Source organism: Acinonyx jubatus, chromosome C1 (assembly GCF_027475565.1).
Source record: "Acinonyx jubatus isolate Ajub_Pintada_27869175 chromosome C1, VMU_Ajub_asm_v1.0, whole genome shotgun sequence".
Taxonomy (NCBI): domain Eukaryota; kingdom Metazoa; phylum Chordata; class Mammalia; order Carnivora; family Felidae; genus Acinonyx; species Acinonyx jubatus.
In genome coordinates, this window is record NC_069381.1 from 151,959,179 (window position 1) to 151,976,893 (window position 17,715).

At 36.6% G+C, this 17,715-nt stretch overlaps 1 protein-coding gene across 5 annotated transcripts in view; it reads left to right on the top strand.

Annotated features, from left to right (window-relative positions):
• SCN2A (sodium voltage-gated channel alpha subunit 2) overlaps nt 1–17,715 on the top strand; it is a 139,291-nt gene that overhangs the window by 68,017 nt on the left and 53,559 nt on the right. For all 5 annotated transcript variants that reach the window (XM_053215216.1, XM_053215212.1, XM_053215214.1 and 2 more), the window contains exons 8-13: nt 2,732–2,795; nt 4,818–4,959; nt 5,076–5,282; nt 6,658–6,945; nt 12,076–12,423; nt 16,385–16,517. In XM_053215216.1, coding sequence (XP_053071191.1) covers nt 2,732–2,795; nt 4,818–4,959; nt 5,076–5,282; nt 6,658–6,945; nt 12,076–12,423; nt 16,385–16,517 — 1,182 coding nt within the window. The remainder of the gene's footprint in view (nt 1–2,731; nt 2,796–4,817; nt 4,960–5,075; nt 5,283–6,657; nt 6,946–12,075; nt 12,424–16,384; nt 16,518–17,715) is intronic.

The window sequence follows — 17,715 nt, forward strand, 5'->3', positions numbered from 1 at the left end:
GATAATGATATTTTACTGCTTTTTTCCCCTTACCTATCTTATCAATCAGTATGATCAAAGTTACCACTCGAAAATGTATCTTTTCCTAAACCAGTGTGGAAAGCAATACAATTTTATGTTGCATAAACAAAAAAATATTGGCTAGGCATTAATCAGGAGTTTTCAGTCACGTAGTAAATAAACCAGTAGTTTGAACTATTCAGTGTATTGTGCTTAAGTGCATTGTTAAGAAGACTGGGGAAAAATAATCTGGCCCTATTCAGTTGACTCATTATATGTATTGCGTGCATATGATATGCCTGAAAATAGAGAAGTCACTCACCGAGATGAAAATCTAAATTTTTGTACTCATCAGAAATTTAAGCAACCCCAATCCAGCCATTCACTTATTGATAATAGGAAAGCATAAACTCACACCCAACTTCTGTTATTCCAATTTATCCTTTTGGTGTCAGTCATTGTTTTAGAGTTGTTTATCAGTATAGTTTGATTATATTTAGGGATGGACATCAGAATAAACATACAATATCATATACTTCAATATAATTTCTTATCATTGAAGCCAGCCTCTCTGTCATTTGGATGTCCAAGTCCCTCCCTCTCCATATACAATTAGCTAGCCAATTTCCATTGGTCCTTAGATTATCACTATTCCACTGGGATACTTGTTCTAAGGTATCCTTCATGGTTTTTAGAACCATGTGAAATTTTATCCTTTCCCAAATTATATGCATCTTTTAAGAGTAAATATTCTTATGAAGATTTCTATCACAGAAATTAAGATTCATTGGATAAATAAAAAATTTGAAATATTATTTATGGGGTTTCCCATTTATTAATATTATAATAACAGCACAATAACAATATTTGCACATAAATCTTTTCTCTTTTCCTGATTGTTTCCTTCAGATAAACTTCTATTAATAGAATATTGGGAAAGGGGGAAGGCAGGGAAAGGCAGTGTCAAAGGGTATAACCAGATTAAGGCTATGGAGACAGAGTGTCAAATTGCTCTCAGAAGAGATCATACCACTGTAAACTCCTTACACAGTGGTCACCTTACTGAACTCCCCTTAATATTGACTGTGACTGTATTTTAAAACCCTTTGGTAGCAAGAAACATGTATCTTCTTGTTCCTTAATTTTAATTGCAGTAGAATTTTTAAACTATGTTTATTAGTATCATTAGCAAGTTATATATTTCATAAAATGTGAATTACCTGTTGATTTTTTTACTCAGTTCATCAAGTGATAGTATATTTTGGAGAATTCACATGAATTCTTTCATTTATCAAGCACATTAGCATTTTGTCTTCTTTGGCAAATATAGCTTCTTTTTCATCTTATTGCTTGTTTTTGATATTTAAGTGATTTTCACTTCTAGCAATATAGTCATCAAATTTGTTTTCAGTTTTCTCTACTTAAGTTTAGAAAATGCTTCTTAGTTCAGAGATCGTAAAACTATTCATTTAGATATTCTGCATGTAAAGCAGCCCCCCATATATTCTACATAAAAAAACACAAAGCTTATATATTAAATTAATGGACTTGTTTTTAAATCTTCAATCTTTAAAAATCTGAAAATATTTTTTGGTACATATTGTGAGGTGAAGTCTAAAACGTTTTACAAAACTATGACCCAGGTTTCCCTGCATAATATGTTAGGGTATTCCTTCAACATAGGCTTTAAGTAGTCCTAAATACAATAAATTTTTTGTGGGGTACATGTATGTGTTTTAATGTTTCTGTGTTGGTGTGCTTTTGTATGAGAATATGTAAATATGTATGTTTATGTATGTGCATGTTTTATAAGATCATCTTTGCAAATTATTGAGGTTATATATAGGTATTCCCTAAGAATAGAAATTAGATAGGAGCACCTGGGTGGCTCAGTCGGCTGAGGGTCCCACTTTGGCTCAGGTCATGATCTTGCAGTTCATGAGTTCGAGCCCTGCATGGGGCTTGCTCAAGCTTTCAGGGCATAACCCGCTTCAGATGTTCTGTCCCCCCCCCAACCTTGTCCCTTCCCTGCTTGCACTCTCTCTCTCAAAAATAAATAAACATTTTAATTTTTTTAAAAAAAGAATAGAAATTAGATATACTTAGAAAATTATATATCTTCAAAGAAACAAGTTTATTCTGTTCCTTTGAAAGACAGTAATCATGCCAAAATCCAAAACACAATACTTATATAGAGCATTATAGAAAGAAAAAACACCTAAGCCACTTTTCACAGGAAATTAACTTAAAACTGGTAGGAAAAAAAAAAATGTCTGAATCTATTTCGAGTCCAGGAAAAAAAGTACTTATAAAGTAAAATTTTCCTTGCATGGAAGCACTTCAGAACAACAAGGCATCCCTTTCTCTCACTTTTTGTGCCAAACAGCCTTAATTTGGCAACTCTTTTTTTTTTTAACCATCCCAAGCAATTTGAGTTTATATTTTCAATAAATGCTGATATGAGAATATTATGATAGTTATTCATTCCCCCAGCCCCAAATTATTTTTAAACATTTTCTAAACATTTATTTAATTGAAGACTTTGTATTTTGGTATTTGTTTAGTATTCAGTTATTATTGAAATATTTTCATTCAGCCCATATACACATTTATTATTTTATCCATTTCATTATGGTTGAAAAAAATTGTAAGGTTTATTACCTAAACACAATGGCTGAAGTGTTTTGAGGGCTTTTTTAATGATTCTTTCAATTCCTCCCTCTTTAAATAGGTCACTTTTATTTTTTGGAAGGGCAAAATGACGCTCTGCTTTGTGGCAACAGCTCGGATGCAGGGTAAGTGATGTTTCATATGGAGTTTCAGTCCACACTGCTCCATCAGCCTCAATAACTCGCCACCTCCCACCCACCCAGCCCTCGCTCACTCCTCATTCAGGGCCCTCCATAAATTCTACTTCACGCTGATTCTCAAAATAGCTGAAATAAGTGTGGATTCTCACCTCCTTCACACACTCATATGCGGCAATTATTTTTCCATACTAGGTCACAGCTAATCTTCCAAATTAGTTAAATGGAAAATTGAAAAAGCAGTACATATGTATTAGAAGATTAAGTTAATGGAATTCATAAGCATGTACTTTTGTAAGTGTGATATTTTTTATATGCTAATGTAGTCTCCATGGCTTCAGAAGTAAGATCTCTGAAGATAATGACAGTATCTGAGTCATGGTGAGTGTATGTCGAGCATCTTTTAGCAAAGTGGTTAAGAGCATAGACTGGGAAGTTTGCATGGATTCAAGCCTGACTCCACCAAATAACATATACCCTCTCTGTGCCTTAGTTTCTCCATGTAATAAATGGTTACTATAATAGAATTGCTATGAGAATTAAATGGATTAGCGAATCAATAGTTATTATAGCACTCAATATGTGCTTTTGATTATTATGATTGATGTGTGAATATTTGTTATTAAGAAGTATTGCACTTGGGGGGGCGCCTGGGTGGCTCAGTCCGTTGAGCGTCTGACTTCGGCCCAGGTCATGATCCCACGCTTTGTGGGTTGGAGCCCCTCATGGGGCTGTGTGCTGACAGGCTCAGAGCCTGGAGCCTGCTTTCAGATTCTGTGTCTCTCTCTCTGCCCCTCCCCCACTCTGTCTCTCTATTTCCCCCAAATAAAAAACATTTAAAAAAATTCAAAAAAAAAAAAAAAAAAAAGAAGTATTGCCCTTGGAGCTAAAGCTGAGGAAGATTCAGAGAAATAATTACCTTCCCCTATTTCCCAAGAATTTAGAATCACAAAAGAATTCTAATGTTTTTTCAATGGAAGATGATATTGTGGCTATTAACAATTAATACCTGTAGCAAAATTTCCAATGGCTTTACATTTGGCTCATATGATAAATATTGTGCTGCCTTTATCTCCAAATCCCAGTGATAAGTAAAACAAACTAATTTTAATTCCTTGTCTGTAATACTAAGTCCTTTACATATGATATCTTATTCAATGCTTATATATTTACAAGGCAATTTCTGGGGCGCCTGGGTGGCTCAGTCAGTTAAGTGTCCGACTTCGGCTCAGGTCAAGATCTCACGGCTCGTGAGTTCGAGCCCCGCGTCGGGTTCTGTGCTGACAGCTCAGAGCCTGGAGCCTGTTTCAGATTCTGTGTCTCGCTCTCTCTCTCTGACCCTTCCCCGTTCATGCTCTGTCTCTCTCTGTCTCAAAAGTAAATAAACGTTTAAAAAAATTATTTACACGGCAATTTCGATTATTAGCCCTTTCTTATAAATGAGGTGCCTGACGATTAGCAAAGTTAGGAAATTTACCCGAGATCATGTAGCCCAGAAGCATCAGGCACAATATTGAGGCCAGGTTTGGTTTAATCATTAAGGACATAACTATGAAATCTTCAATATGCAGAGTCATTCCCTCCTCTCCATGTGCCCTCATCCATCCTTCCATCACCCCTTTTCCCTACTCACACACACACATACACACACACACACACAGACAGACTCACTCTGCCTCTAGATATCTTCAGTGAAAATCAATTTTTCCCTGTAGGCTTATTTTTCTGATCATGTCTGTAAGCCCCAGAAGATATTAATCATGATGTGATTGCTTTTATATGGAGACATGGTAAATATAATGACAATTAGGAATCACAGAGTAATCCACAAAGAGTCTTAATATATCTGTTATTATGTAAATCAGCCCACATAGTAGTGGGTTAAGTGCTGGGTAAGTTGAGAGAAATCCGTTTTGCCTAGTGTCATATAAAATAGATATTGGCGTCTATAAAAACAGGGAAGTCAGCCTGCAGACTTTCAGTCCTGACTTTCTTTTAATCTAATTACAGCCAATGCCCAGAAGGATACATCTGTGTGAAGGCTGGTAGAAACCCCAACTATGGCTATACAAGCTTTGACACCTTTAGTTGGGCTTTCTTGTCCTTATTTCGTCTCATGACTCAAGACTTCTGGGAGAACCTTTACCAACTGGTGAGAACAGATAAAATGATTCTTCTGGGAGGCATGAAATACTGAGATCAAGAGAATTGCTATAAAAGCTGTAACATCTATGTAAAATTTCATAAATATCTCTTACCTTTTTGCAGACACTACGTGCTGCTGGGAAAACATACATGATATTTTTTGTGCTGGTCATTTTCTTGGGCTCATTCTACCTGATAAATTTAATCCTGGCTGTGGTGGCCATGGCCTACGAGGAACAGAATCAGGCCACCTTGGAGGAGGCAGAACAGAAAGAGGCTGAATTTCAACAGATGCTCGAACAGTTAAAAAAGCAACAAGAGGAAGCTCAGGTATAGTTAGCAAGCATAGAGTCCTTTTGCGCTTGTTGATCTCAGTCCTCTGACCACACCGGTGAGGACAGTGGCATTTAGTACACAAAATCAGTAGTGGATAAAAGTGACATTTGAAACATGTCATATGTGTTTGGTGTTAAAAGCCTGTTAGGTTTTTAGGAGATTATTATTTTATGTTGATGATTACTGTCAATCTGATGGCATCAACACATGCAGAATTTATAATTGCTTTGTTGACTTTTTTTTTCTCCCTTGTGACTCCTCATTTGCTCAAGCTCACAAAGTACTTAAACCTACATGCTGTCAATCAAAGCATTTCCTTAATGTTTCTGGGGAAGAGGAATTTGTTCTAGTTACTTCTTCATTAGTGTCACTAGAGGTGGGAAAGGTCAGAAAACCAGAGTCAAGCTGAGAAGATTATTTCCTAGCATCTGAAAAAACAAAGACCTATTTAATATTTATTTTTTATTTGAAGGGTGCTTAATGCAAGTTTATGGATTGCATAAGAAAAATGCTGGTGTATAAATACAGTAAATCACTACATGCTTTGCCTCCTATCCTGTAAAAATAATTTAATTTGGACTTGATAAGACTTCAGAATAAGGCAAGAATAGCTCCAAATTATATTTCCTTGACTTAATGGCATTAGCTAATCCAATTGCCTATTTTTGGATTTTCTTGGATCTTAATTATAGTTACGTTTTAATACTGAGTCTCCTAAATATTTAATAAAGGTCAGATAGATAAAATATACTGGGGTAACAACAGCAACATAGAATACCATATCTTTCCAAAAACTGTGCTGTTATAATTTAGAAATTCATTCAGAGGCCATGATCTGGGATTCCCTTACATATGATCTGTAACGTGTTTTTGTTGTACATTTCTTAGTGAAATACTCAAGTGAGAGAGGGGGGGAGATTTTATTAAAATAAAAATATTTGGTTGAATTAAATTCACTAATTTAGAAGGGTGCCAAAAGTGACTGTCAAGTGGAAGTGTGATGGATCAGGTTGAAATAGGAAACCTTTAATTCTTGAATTCTTTCCTTCTTAAACTAGTGGTTAAGTCATAGAAAACTGTGTTATGATAGTTGAACGTCTTGCTCATATTATTGAATAATTAGAGAGCATATGGAGAGGCCAGAGCTTGAAAGTTTCCATCAAAGTCACATGTATCATCTTCCACGTGTCTATTGACTTTAATTCTTTAATTGGTCTACTGACGATGCATTACTTTCCAACATATGGACCAGAATGGAGAATTGTTTTTCAAGATCGTATTCATGATACTAAAAGTAAATTAAGCAGTAAACATGGATAGAGTTTCGCAAGGTTTGTATGCAACTACCATTTACCACATGCCCTTCCAGGCAGCAGCTGCGGCAGCATCTGCTGAATCAAGAGAGTTCAGTGGTGCCGGCGGGATAGGCGTTTTCTCAGAGAGTTCTTCAGTAGCATCAAAGTTGAGCTCCAAGAGTGAAAAAGAGCTGAAAAACAGAAGGAAGAAAAAGAAGCAGAAAGAACAGTCTGGAGAAGAAGACAAAGAAGACGGAGTCCGCAAATCGGAATCCGAAGACAGCATAAGAAGAAAAGGTTTCCGTTTTTCCTTAGAAGGAAGCAGGCTGACATATGAAAAGAGGTTTTCTTCTCCACACCAGGTAAAGATATTATTAGCTTACGCAAATTGCGTTTCGTAGCAAGCCATGTTTTAAAGATACGCCAGCATTTGGTAGAAATAAAACCGTCTTACCCCTGGATGGCACAGTGCTTTCAGAATTGTAATGATCATCAAGTGTTTTGATTATCACCTCAGAGACTTTGTGAGTTTTGTGACTTTTGGAATCCCAAGAAAGCAGTTTTAGAGCGTAGATCCCCACTGAGCTTGGGAAGGTTTGTGGTTTTGAGGTTTTGTTGAAGACTCAAACATCTCGGGGCAAGTTTCCACATGAGAAATTCTCAGCAGATGGTTCCCATCCGTTTTTAGCTATGCTGCTGTGCCTGGACCCAGTGACTATGGGCTTTCTGAGTGGCAGGTTCCTAGAAGTGAACTGTGTATTCTTTCAGACCATCTGTGTGGTTGTTCCCATTCACATACAAACCTCATTGGAAGAATCATTCTTCAGACCCTCATTTCAAGGGGAACTGAAGCAAAATTTTTCTACAAGTGTAGCCAAAATTGTTAGGTGGAAATGCACTGAGGAATATTTATGACACTAAATAAATAGTGGTGTTGAGTGGCACTTGATTATCTGTCTCATGTTTAATGTGGGATTCGCCCTGAAAGAATACCTTGATTCTACAGTGCAGTAAATGTTCACTGGATGCCTGTGGCTTATGTACTAACACAAGCTGTGGAAACGTTGAGATTTAGGATCCTTAAATTTTGAAATTACCAAGAGAATTACCAGGAATACGGGTTCTCAGAAGACAATTTCACCAGTGGTGAAACCTTAGTATCTGTACAGTAACAAAGACAATTAGAACAACACTGATAGATAGGGGCGCCTGGGTGGCTTAGTCCGTCGAGCACCGGACTTCGGCTCAGGTCATGATCTCACGGTTCGTGGGTTCAAGCCCCACGTCAGGCTCTGTGCTGACAGCTCAGAGCCTGGAGACTGCTTCGGGTTCTGTGTTTCCCTCTATCTCTCTGCCCCTCCTCAGCTCTCTCTCTCAAAAATAAATAAACATTAATTTTTTTTTTAAAAAAGAACAGCAGTGATAGACAAAGTGCATTGCAGCTTTCAATATAAATTTGTTTAAATCTGTCACTGCAGCCCTGAGCAGGTACCATAATCATCACCCCAAACTACAGATGTGAAAAGAAAGAGAAGGCTGTATTCTTTGCCAAGTGCTTGTTTTATTCTTGGCATTCTTTTTACATTATCATAATTAATACTAACAGCTCTGCGTCATATTACTTTCACTATTTATCAGGCCCTGTGAAATTAATAACTGCCCAATGTCATATAGTTACTAAGGGTTCAGGTGGTATTCAAATTTGATATGACACTGAGCCACCTGAACTTTCCACTTTATCACCCCAACCTGAAAGAGTATTTAAGAAAACTGATAAGGCAACTTACCATTTGATTTCACTAAAAAATTAATGTATAGGATTTTAGTTGTTCTTCATACATTTTGTAGTATAGAGTCTCACAAAAACTTATATTTAATAGGTGTAAAATTTTTATAGGTTAACTTGATTCATTCCAAGTCCAAATAACATTATGACATGGGATAGATTAAAGGATTAGTGGGGTTTAGTTCATATTTAAAATAGAATTTGGTTTTAATATCTGCATTTTATACTCATTCTCGTTCATGTTGTCATAATCATTATGATTTAATTAGTGGAGACATTAATCTTAATAAATGTGAATTCCTTAAAAATCAGATTCCCTTTTTACAGCATCTTCATTTTGGAAAGAAAGGAAAGGAAGAAGGTAGAAAGGGAGGAAGGGAGAGAGGAAGGAAGAGAGAAAGGAAGGAAGGGAGAGAAGGAGGAAAGGAGGGAGAGAGGGAAGGGGTTTCAAAATAAAATAAATTTTACTAGAGGTAAAATTGCCCAAATTTGAAAGAGCAAATCACCAGGTGCCACAGAGAGTCTCTTTAATTTGCTTTATTTCAAATCCAGTAGAACTAATTCTAGGTGAAATCATGAAGCCTGAAAAGGTTAAGTTTTGACCTGCTTATTTCTATAAATTTTGCTCATGGATTTCCCCAGTACTGTCTTCTTTGTAACTATTTCCTAGCTAGCTGGGCATGATAAGTGATCACTGACTTATACAACATGCACCATCTGGCTCACACTGATACTTGTTTCTTAAATGGTATCCGTATTTTTAAAAAGTGAAAGACTTTCCTTTTATCTGATAAGTAGTCAAACAAATAGCTAAGAAGATGGAGAGGCAGAGAGAAAGAGGAAGAGGGAGAGAAAGAGAAAGGGAGGAAGAGGGGAGAGAGACAGGGAGAATCCTTTATTTATACTAATCCCACTCTCCAAATCCCTGGAAGTAATACTGAAAATATCAAGCGAGGTAGAAGTTCTTAACCTGGGTACAGTGATGAAAGGTCCATTTTTAGATTTTTTGAAAGCCCAAGACCCCAAAGTATTAAAACTATTGTTTTGTGGTAACATGATGGAAAGGCAATTGTGTTGGTAACCATTTATACTTTCATATTAATATATATATATATATATATTATATACATATATAGTATATATAATGTAGGCTTTTATTGCAAGATTATAATTTTTCAGTATAGTAGGTGGATTGTATGAAATATTTCTTAGGCTTCAGTTTGATTTTTTAGTATGGGAGAGGGGAGAGAAAGAAATCAAAAGAACAGTCTCTAATCAAGTCTCAAGACAATCTGGACATTTTATTTTGAAACCTTTACAAGATATAGTCGGCCTTCTTAAGTTTGCTTTTTAGAGATTCATTTGTTATGGCAGAGTTTTCTTATTGGTCATCCTTTATTTACAGTGCAGCATTTGATTGTTATGGATTCATATAATTAATGCAAGCAGTAAAAGTTGATGCTAGCGGATGGGGCACAATCGTTTTTCATACAGCCATCTCATGTAAACTGTGCTCTTGTATGGCATAATTCACCTTTGAACTTGGAGAAACTTTGTGTGCAATTTTATAACATATCTCCCTCCAATCCTTCTATTGGCTCTGAATGGAGTACTTATAGCTAAAATATAAACTCTTAGTAAGAGTGATACATATAATTTCTACCTTATTTCTTATTGCCAGGCATTTCTTATCTTTTGAGCTGACAATAACCAGTATGTCACAGATCCTGTAATTCTTATGTTTTTATAGCTAAATCAAAATATCTTGTGAAAAGAGCAAAAGGAGATGAAAGAAATTGGGTAGTCTAAGAGAAATTTTAAAAATAATTACTTGTATGGAAAACAATAAAGGAAAGAAAGAATTTTACTAATGAAGTTGGAACTAAGATGAAAAAATTTGGGAACAGGAAAAGTAGAAATGACTTCTGTTGGAGGAGCAGATCAGTCTCTTTAAATGTGCTTCTTTGTGAGGGCACCTGGGTGTCTTAGTCAGTTGAGCATCTGACTTCGGCTCAGGTCGTGATCTCATGGTTTGTGAGTTTGAGCCCCGCATTGGTCTGTGTGCTCACAGCTCGGGGCCTGGAGCATGCTTTGGATTCTCTGTCCTTCCCTAGCTTGTGTGTGGGCTCTCTCTCTCTCCCTCTCAAAAGTAAAGAAACATTAAAAAATAAGTAAATGTGCTTCTTTGTGTAAATGAATAGAATCCCATAACATAAGAGAGTGTTTAAAGTTTATAAATGTTTTGTAGATGTTTATTGACGTTACTGAGAAACATTATTCTTTAGCTAAAAAGAAAATCAAAAGCAGACTTGTTGGTCAGGGAATATGAACTGTATATAGGTACAAAATAATTTTAGTTAGCTTTAAATCCTTTGGAGAGAATAAGATCAAACTAATAATATTGAAATGATGAAATCAGTATTCTTTCTATTAATAATCATAGAACTCTAACTCAAGTCAGCCTAAATAAAAAGAGACCTGATTAAATCAGATAGATAATATCTGTGAGTAGCTTTGGGCATAGCTGGATTCGAGGGCTCAAAACACGTTATGGCCAAGCATTTCTCCATATTTCAGCCCGGGTTTCTCCAACACAGTGGCAAGATTCCCACTGCAAGTTCAAACTTCTAGTCAATATTCTTAGCACCCCCAATTGAAAATGCACCTCTTTTCCCAACAATTGTAAAAGAAAGAAGTGGCTGTCAATGGACTAAGCAGGGTCCCCTGCCCATCTTTACACGATTCTCTATGGAATACCCTCATTGGCTAGGCCTGGGTCATGGTCTTGCCTCAACATTATTGTCAAGGATAATCAGGATACTGTTGACAGAAGAAGAAGTGGATATCCGATGAGCAAAAAGTGTTTACCACAGTAAAGTTATAAACGTAGACTAGTAATAAACAGGAAGTGATTAATTGTGTTCAAGGCTGCTATGTTTAAGAATCAAGGTAAACTGTATGGTGGCAGTGACAATGTAGCCATTTAGAAACCTGGGTAATGACTGTGACCAAATACTTAGTGAAAACCAGGTTTTTGTGAATATGGTACTCTTCAGATTTCTTGAGAGACAGAAGAGTGAAAATCAGGGAATGAATCATAAAGTTCTCAGCTTGATTTGTTTAATTTATTCATGAAGACTTTATAAAATATGCAAAGGGAAGGGGGAAAGCTGCTCCTTGTACTATAATTAAACAGACTTACCAGCAAGCTTGATTTTATTTTCCTCTGTGGTAAGGTCTGCATCAGGGTGTGGTCGCTAGTGAGCTCTTGGTGTATTTTTGGCTTCAAAGGATCTAAATGTAGGTGTATATGTAATTGCTTTCCATTGGCTTGTTAAGTGAGGCTGGCTTCTAGAATAGGGTCTAGCAAAAAAAATCTGTTCTAGTGCCAATAATGGGACAAAACAATGTTGAGGGGTATTTGTGACTGTCTTAAGGCATGTGTAAAATAGAAGAAAATGGCGGAAAATTAAAAAAAATGAAGGAAGGGAGAAAAAGGGAAAGCAAATCAAAAAGAGGTGGGCCTAGCAGAGAGTGCCAGAACACCACGAGCAGTGAGCACAGGGTCCCATGTTTCCACTCATCCAATGACTTGGCCTTAAGCAAGTCAACAAATCTGAAACAACAAGTTAAGTCTCACGTATTTCTGAATGACCGCTCTTAACTCCTTTCATCTGTGTTTCGTTTGCTTTCCTGTTATTCCTAGTCTTTATTGAGCATCCGTGGCTCCCTTTTCTCTCCAAGACGCAACAGTAGGGCGAGCCTTTTCAGTTTCAGAGGTCGAGCGAAGGATATTGGCTCTGAGAATGACTTTGCCGATGATGAGCACAGCACCTTTGAAGACAATGACAGCCGGAGAGACTCTCTGTTTGTGCCACACCGACACGGAGAGCGGCGTCACAGCAACGTCAGCCAGGCCAGCCGCGCCTCCCGGGTACTCCCCATTCTGCCGGTGAACGGGAAGATGCACAGCGCCGTGGATTGCAACGGAGTGGTGTCCCTGGTGGGGGGGCCTTCTGCTCTCACATCTCCAGCTGGACAACTCCTTCCAGAGGTGAGGCCAGTGAAAACTGCAGCCACTGGGAAGGGACCTGTGTGGTGTAGGCGGGAGGATTGTTGATTTCCACATGCAAGAATTTTGTAAGGTCAGTTGTTAGGGTTGGTTCAGTCCAGCTGTGAACTTCTTTTGTCAAATTGTTCTATTTAGAGTTTTCTACAAATTATACAGGTTGGGTCTCATAAAATCTAAATAGAAGTATTCATCATAAAACGGGAAGAAGAAAAAGATATACTCAGAGGCCCAGGCGTGTGAAACTTGCCAAAAAGCACAGTAATAACTTATCAAACATAATGTTTAATTAATATAATAGAACATTAATATGATAGAATGAGATGCAAGAGATTATATACTCAGCTTAAGGATCTTGTTACTACTGTTCCATCAAAAGGAGAATTTGATACTTCACTTGAAGTAGATACTATCATTAAAGACATCTAAATCCTGCCCTGCAACATTCTTTTTCTTTGCAGGTCAGAGTACTGTAACATGTTTAGCACCCACTCAAACGACCCCAGCCATTGTACCTTTGTGTGGCAAAGAAGTCACTCAAAGTACCTGGTAGGGTCATGTATTGTCATTTTTAGAACAGATTTTGATTTTCTATATTGCTATCATGATTTCTTTATGTAAACAAAGAGACTCTAAGTCAAGAATATAAAAAAGAGGTTTGACTGAAGTATATATTAGGATAAGGATATAATAAGGATATATTATTGACATTTTCATTTGTAAAACGTAAGGTGCTTTTAAGCTTTAGTATTAAATAAGAATTTAGTCGCTGACATAAAAGTATTCAAGCCATGTCATTTGGTTGTATTTTATAGTTTGCCAAATCATATTAAAATCTTCTTTGTATGCCTTTTTTAATACAATCGCATTTATTATAGTTGGACAAGCTCTTTAAGCCACAATAAAATCATACAGAGTCAGCTTTTAGTCACCTAGTAGAGGAACTTCTTAACTTGGGTTACAGAAATAGCCATTGATCACTTTTTTTCCCATGGCCTCTGCCCCCACTTTCTCCCAAAGAAATGTCCAAGCTTCCTGGATTCAGATAAAATCGTGAAAAAGTAGAACTCTGCAGTGAAGGAACCAGGAAGAATGGAGAAAGAATATCAACGTCTCTTAAAAAATAAGCGTAGCTGTGTACCAGACACTGTCCAGAGCACTTTACATGTATTAGTTCATTAAGTCCTCACCACAACCCTTTATCATAGTTACTAATATTATCCCCATTTTACAGAGGAGGAAACTGAGGCCTGTGCATGGTGGAACTAAGATTTGACCCCAGGTATGCTGGCTACTAAACCTACATTCTATCCATTCTTCAGTATTGCCTTCCTTTGATTTTTTTTTTAACTTTCTTAAATGGACAATAAGAAATTGCTAAGGAGGTAAACATTTTCATTTTAATCCAGTGTTGCTCAAAATATACTACTTCACACTCAGACTACCTGCATCAGAATTCCCTGGAATGCTTCTTAAAAATGGAGATACCTCATTTCCCTCTCCCCCAACCCCTGGCAACCACCATTCTGCTCTGCTTCTGTGAGTTTGATGGTCAAAGGGTACAAAATTTTCATTAAGCAAGATAAATAAGTTCTGGATATTTGTGGAGCATTGTGCCGATAAGCTAATGATACTGTATTGTATACTTAAAATTTTGCTAAGCTGATAGATCTTGTGTTAAGTGTTCTCACAAATAATAACAGCAACAACAACAATAATAAAGGGTGTGGGAGGAGACTTTGGAAGATGTTGAAGTTGTTTGTGGGCTTGATAGTGATGATAATTCATGAGTGTATACTCATTGAATTGCATACATTAAATATATATGGCTTTTTACATGTCAGTCATTCCTCAATAAAGTGATTTAAGGGGAAAAAAAAATGGAGATTCCTGGGCCGATTGAGACTTACTCAGACTAAAAGACTGAAGAGAACCAAGTCAGGGAAAGTCCTTCCTTGACAAGCATCCCACATGATTCTTACACATAATAAAGTATGAGCATCACTGATCTTGATAAATGTTAATTGAACAAACAAAAACAAATCCACAACTTTTTTGCATAAATACAAAGAGAATCTCAGAAAATAGCATTTTCAGTAATTACTATAAGACTCCTGCCCTATCAGAGAGGGTAGGATAAATCTCTGAAGGCAATTTGGAACCCATTTGAAGCAGAGCTTAGCGAGATCCTTTTATTTCCCCCTCTGTCCTGTCCATTCTTCAATCCTGTGGTCAGGTGCTGAGAAGCACCCTGTGGTGCAGCTGGAGCTGAAGGTGTAGATGAAGGAGTAGGTTTTCAGAGACTGCAGAGGGGGAAATGAGAATAGAAAATAAACAGCTGAAGGCGCCTGGGTGGCCAGTCGGTTGAGCATCTGACTTCAGCTCAGGTCGTGATCTTGGGGTCTGTGGGTTCGAGCCCCACATGGGGGTCTGTGCTGACAGCTCAGAGCCTGGATCCTGCTTCGGATTCTGTGTCTCCCTCTCTCTCTGCCCCTCCCCTGCTCACACTCTTTCCTCTCTCTCTCACTCAAAAATAAATAAACATTTAAAAATTAAAAAGAAAAAGAAAAGAAACAGCTGAAGGCAAATGACCCCCTCCAAAGCACACAGTATCCCCTATACATAAATTCAATGGAAGCAATTTAACTTAAGAATTTCCTCAGTAATATCATTAGAGGTTCAGAAATCTATCATTAAAGATTAGACAGATCTAGGATTGCACGTATAGTTCTCTGTAGAGCAAAAGAGACTAGATGAACTCTAAGTGACCTTTTTTTTTCTCAAGACATTGTTTCTCTGACCAGGCCAAATATTTTAATTTTTGAGAGATAACCTTTTGATTTAAAGAGCTTTAGTTTCATCAGAGAAGGGTTATTTTTTCTCATTAATTTTATTTCTCTTCTATGAAAAATTACTTTTAGAGTGACCTGTATAGATGTTTATCGCCATTAATGGCAATCATATCAGTTAAGTGGAAACTTTGCTTTTGAATATGTCTACATTATAGGTATGCAGATTAATAACATAATATTACTCATCCCACAGTAAAGTCAAAGTAGATGAACAGGACTCATATTGCTTTTTCAGAAATAGGGAGAATCCTCAGAGAACTAAAAATGACTTATTTGTTATTGGCCCTCAGATCTGCCTTTGAAAAGTATGAGTTTTGCCCTTTCTTCCTGTGATAATTAATTTCATTGTTTGATCTCCTAAAGTAGGAATAAATTTCCACCCATGTTGAAATCTTGGTGAGTTTATTTTGGAATAGAAAATCATCAAATCATTTTAGCATGGTTAAAAATCAAAGTTCCTAAAATTGGTGTTATTGCCTTAAATTAGAGTTTCGGTGCCAAGGATATGGGTTGTTTTGTGGATTTTTTTGGAGTTGTTTTGTAAATGTAAAACAGTTGCAGATTAGTTCTAATATTTTACTTTTATTGTTAAAGATGTTAGGAAATGCTACCTGTTGATAATGAACAAAAACATTTTACAAGTGGAATTCACATTTTAGAGGAACTGTAACTGATGAGTATTAGGGAAACCTTAAAACTTCTTTCCATACATTAAACCACATGAATATTTGTCTATAAAGGTCTAATAATTCAACCTGAGGGTAAATCAAGGAACAATGAGCTTGAATCTGAAGTCCTAGGTAAGATTGATTGAAATGCTAAAAGTCATCTGTATGATGGTAGGCATGATCCCTCCAGTCAAAAGCTCCAAGGGGGAGGAATTAAAGTCCAGCTTGATTGCAAACCCAGGCATCCCTGAAGGGTGAGAATCTGATGGGCTTTCAAACACTTCCCAAGAATGATGATTCCAGCAATGTCTTAATGAGCTATTCTCATCTGGTGGACATTTAGTTAAGCAGAACCTATTATAGGAACACTTTGGGTTTTGCTACCCTTAAGAGTAATAGTTATTTTATCTGAAATTTTATTTTCAGGGCACAACTACTGAAACAGAACTAAGAAAGAGACGATCCAGTTCTTACCATGTTTCCATGGACTTGCTGGAAGATCCTACGGCAAGGCAAAGAGCAATGAGTCTAGCTAGTATTTTGACCAACACTATGGAAGGTACGTCAAAAGCCTTACAGCAGAGCTACTTGGTGGTGCTTTGGTAATGATGAAAACAAAATACTTCCATAAATTCCAAGAAAATTCTTCCTGACCTTATACCATACCAGCATTATATCTCTTACCAGATAAAAGTAAAATCCACATACAACACATAGATTGTACTATCTCGAATAGATTTTTACATTTAGTCTCCAGGAAGCTAATGCAAATTCAAGATATACTTGGAATACTGCTTTTGTAGATTAAATTCTAAACTGTTGAAGCTTGTTGTGTGCATGACAATGAAAAGAGTAACATTATAAATATTTATTTTCATGGTGATGCTAACCCATTTGAATTGTATTAACTGCTTAAGACATAAGTTATAAAGTCCTTGTGTTTAACCAGAAATATAAATTAAAAATGTGGATTAGGATTCTATATTACCTCTTTGAAGCATTTTTTTAAAGAATTTTTAGAACTACTCTTGCCTCTCTCTGACCAGAGTATTACAATATATCATCTCTTTATTTAGCTGCAGATTATATTTCTGAGTGGTTAACATATTGTTTAGACGTCTGGACCTTATAATGCCAAAATAAAGACTTTGGGGACAGCTTGATCTGTGATCAATTCTTGGCTCTGCTACATGTTAAATGTGTTAATTTATGACTCTAAACCACAGTTTTTCCATCAGTAAAATGCAGATAATGAAGTTTAGGCATAAGATTGTTGTAAGAATTGAAACATCATATATAAAGCACCTATGTATCTGAATTTAGAAGGCAGTTAATAAATATTATCATTATTGTTTTATTTTCGTTGTTTTTGTTAATTCACATTTGTGTCTTTCCATGCTGTAAGTGAATTTAAATATGAACTATCAACTTCAACTACTTGGAAAATACTTTCATATAAAATATATTCTATCCTCCTCCCTTACCCCCTTCTCCCTTCTCTCCCTATCTCTGTTATAACTCCCTCTTTCTGCCCTCTCCCAAGCTGTATGTGTGTGTGTGTGTATGTGTGTGTAGACATGTCAAAGGAAAAAAAAAGAGAGAGATGGTGAATGAGAGATGAGGCATAGGCACATGGCTTTCTTATTGTTAGTTATAGTTTCTCTTGGTATTGGATGGATTCTTGGAATAATTCTTTTCTAGTCTGAATGCAAAGATCCTTTGATACTAATACCAGTACCAAAGCCTAAAAGTCACAG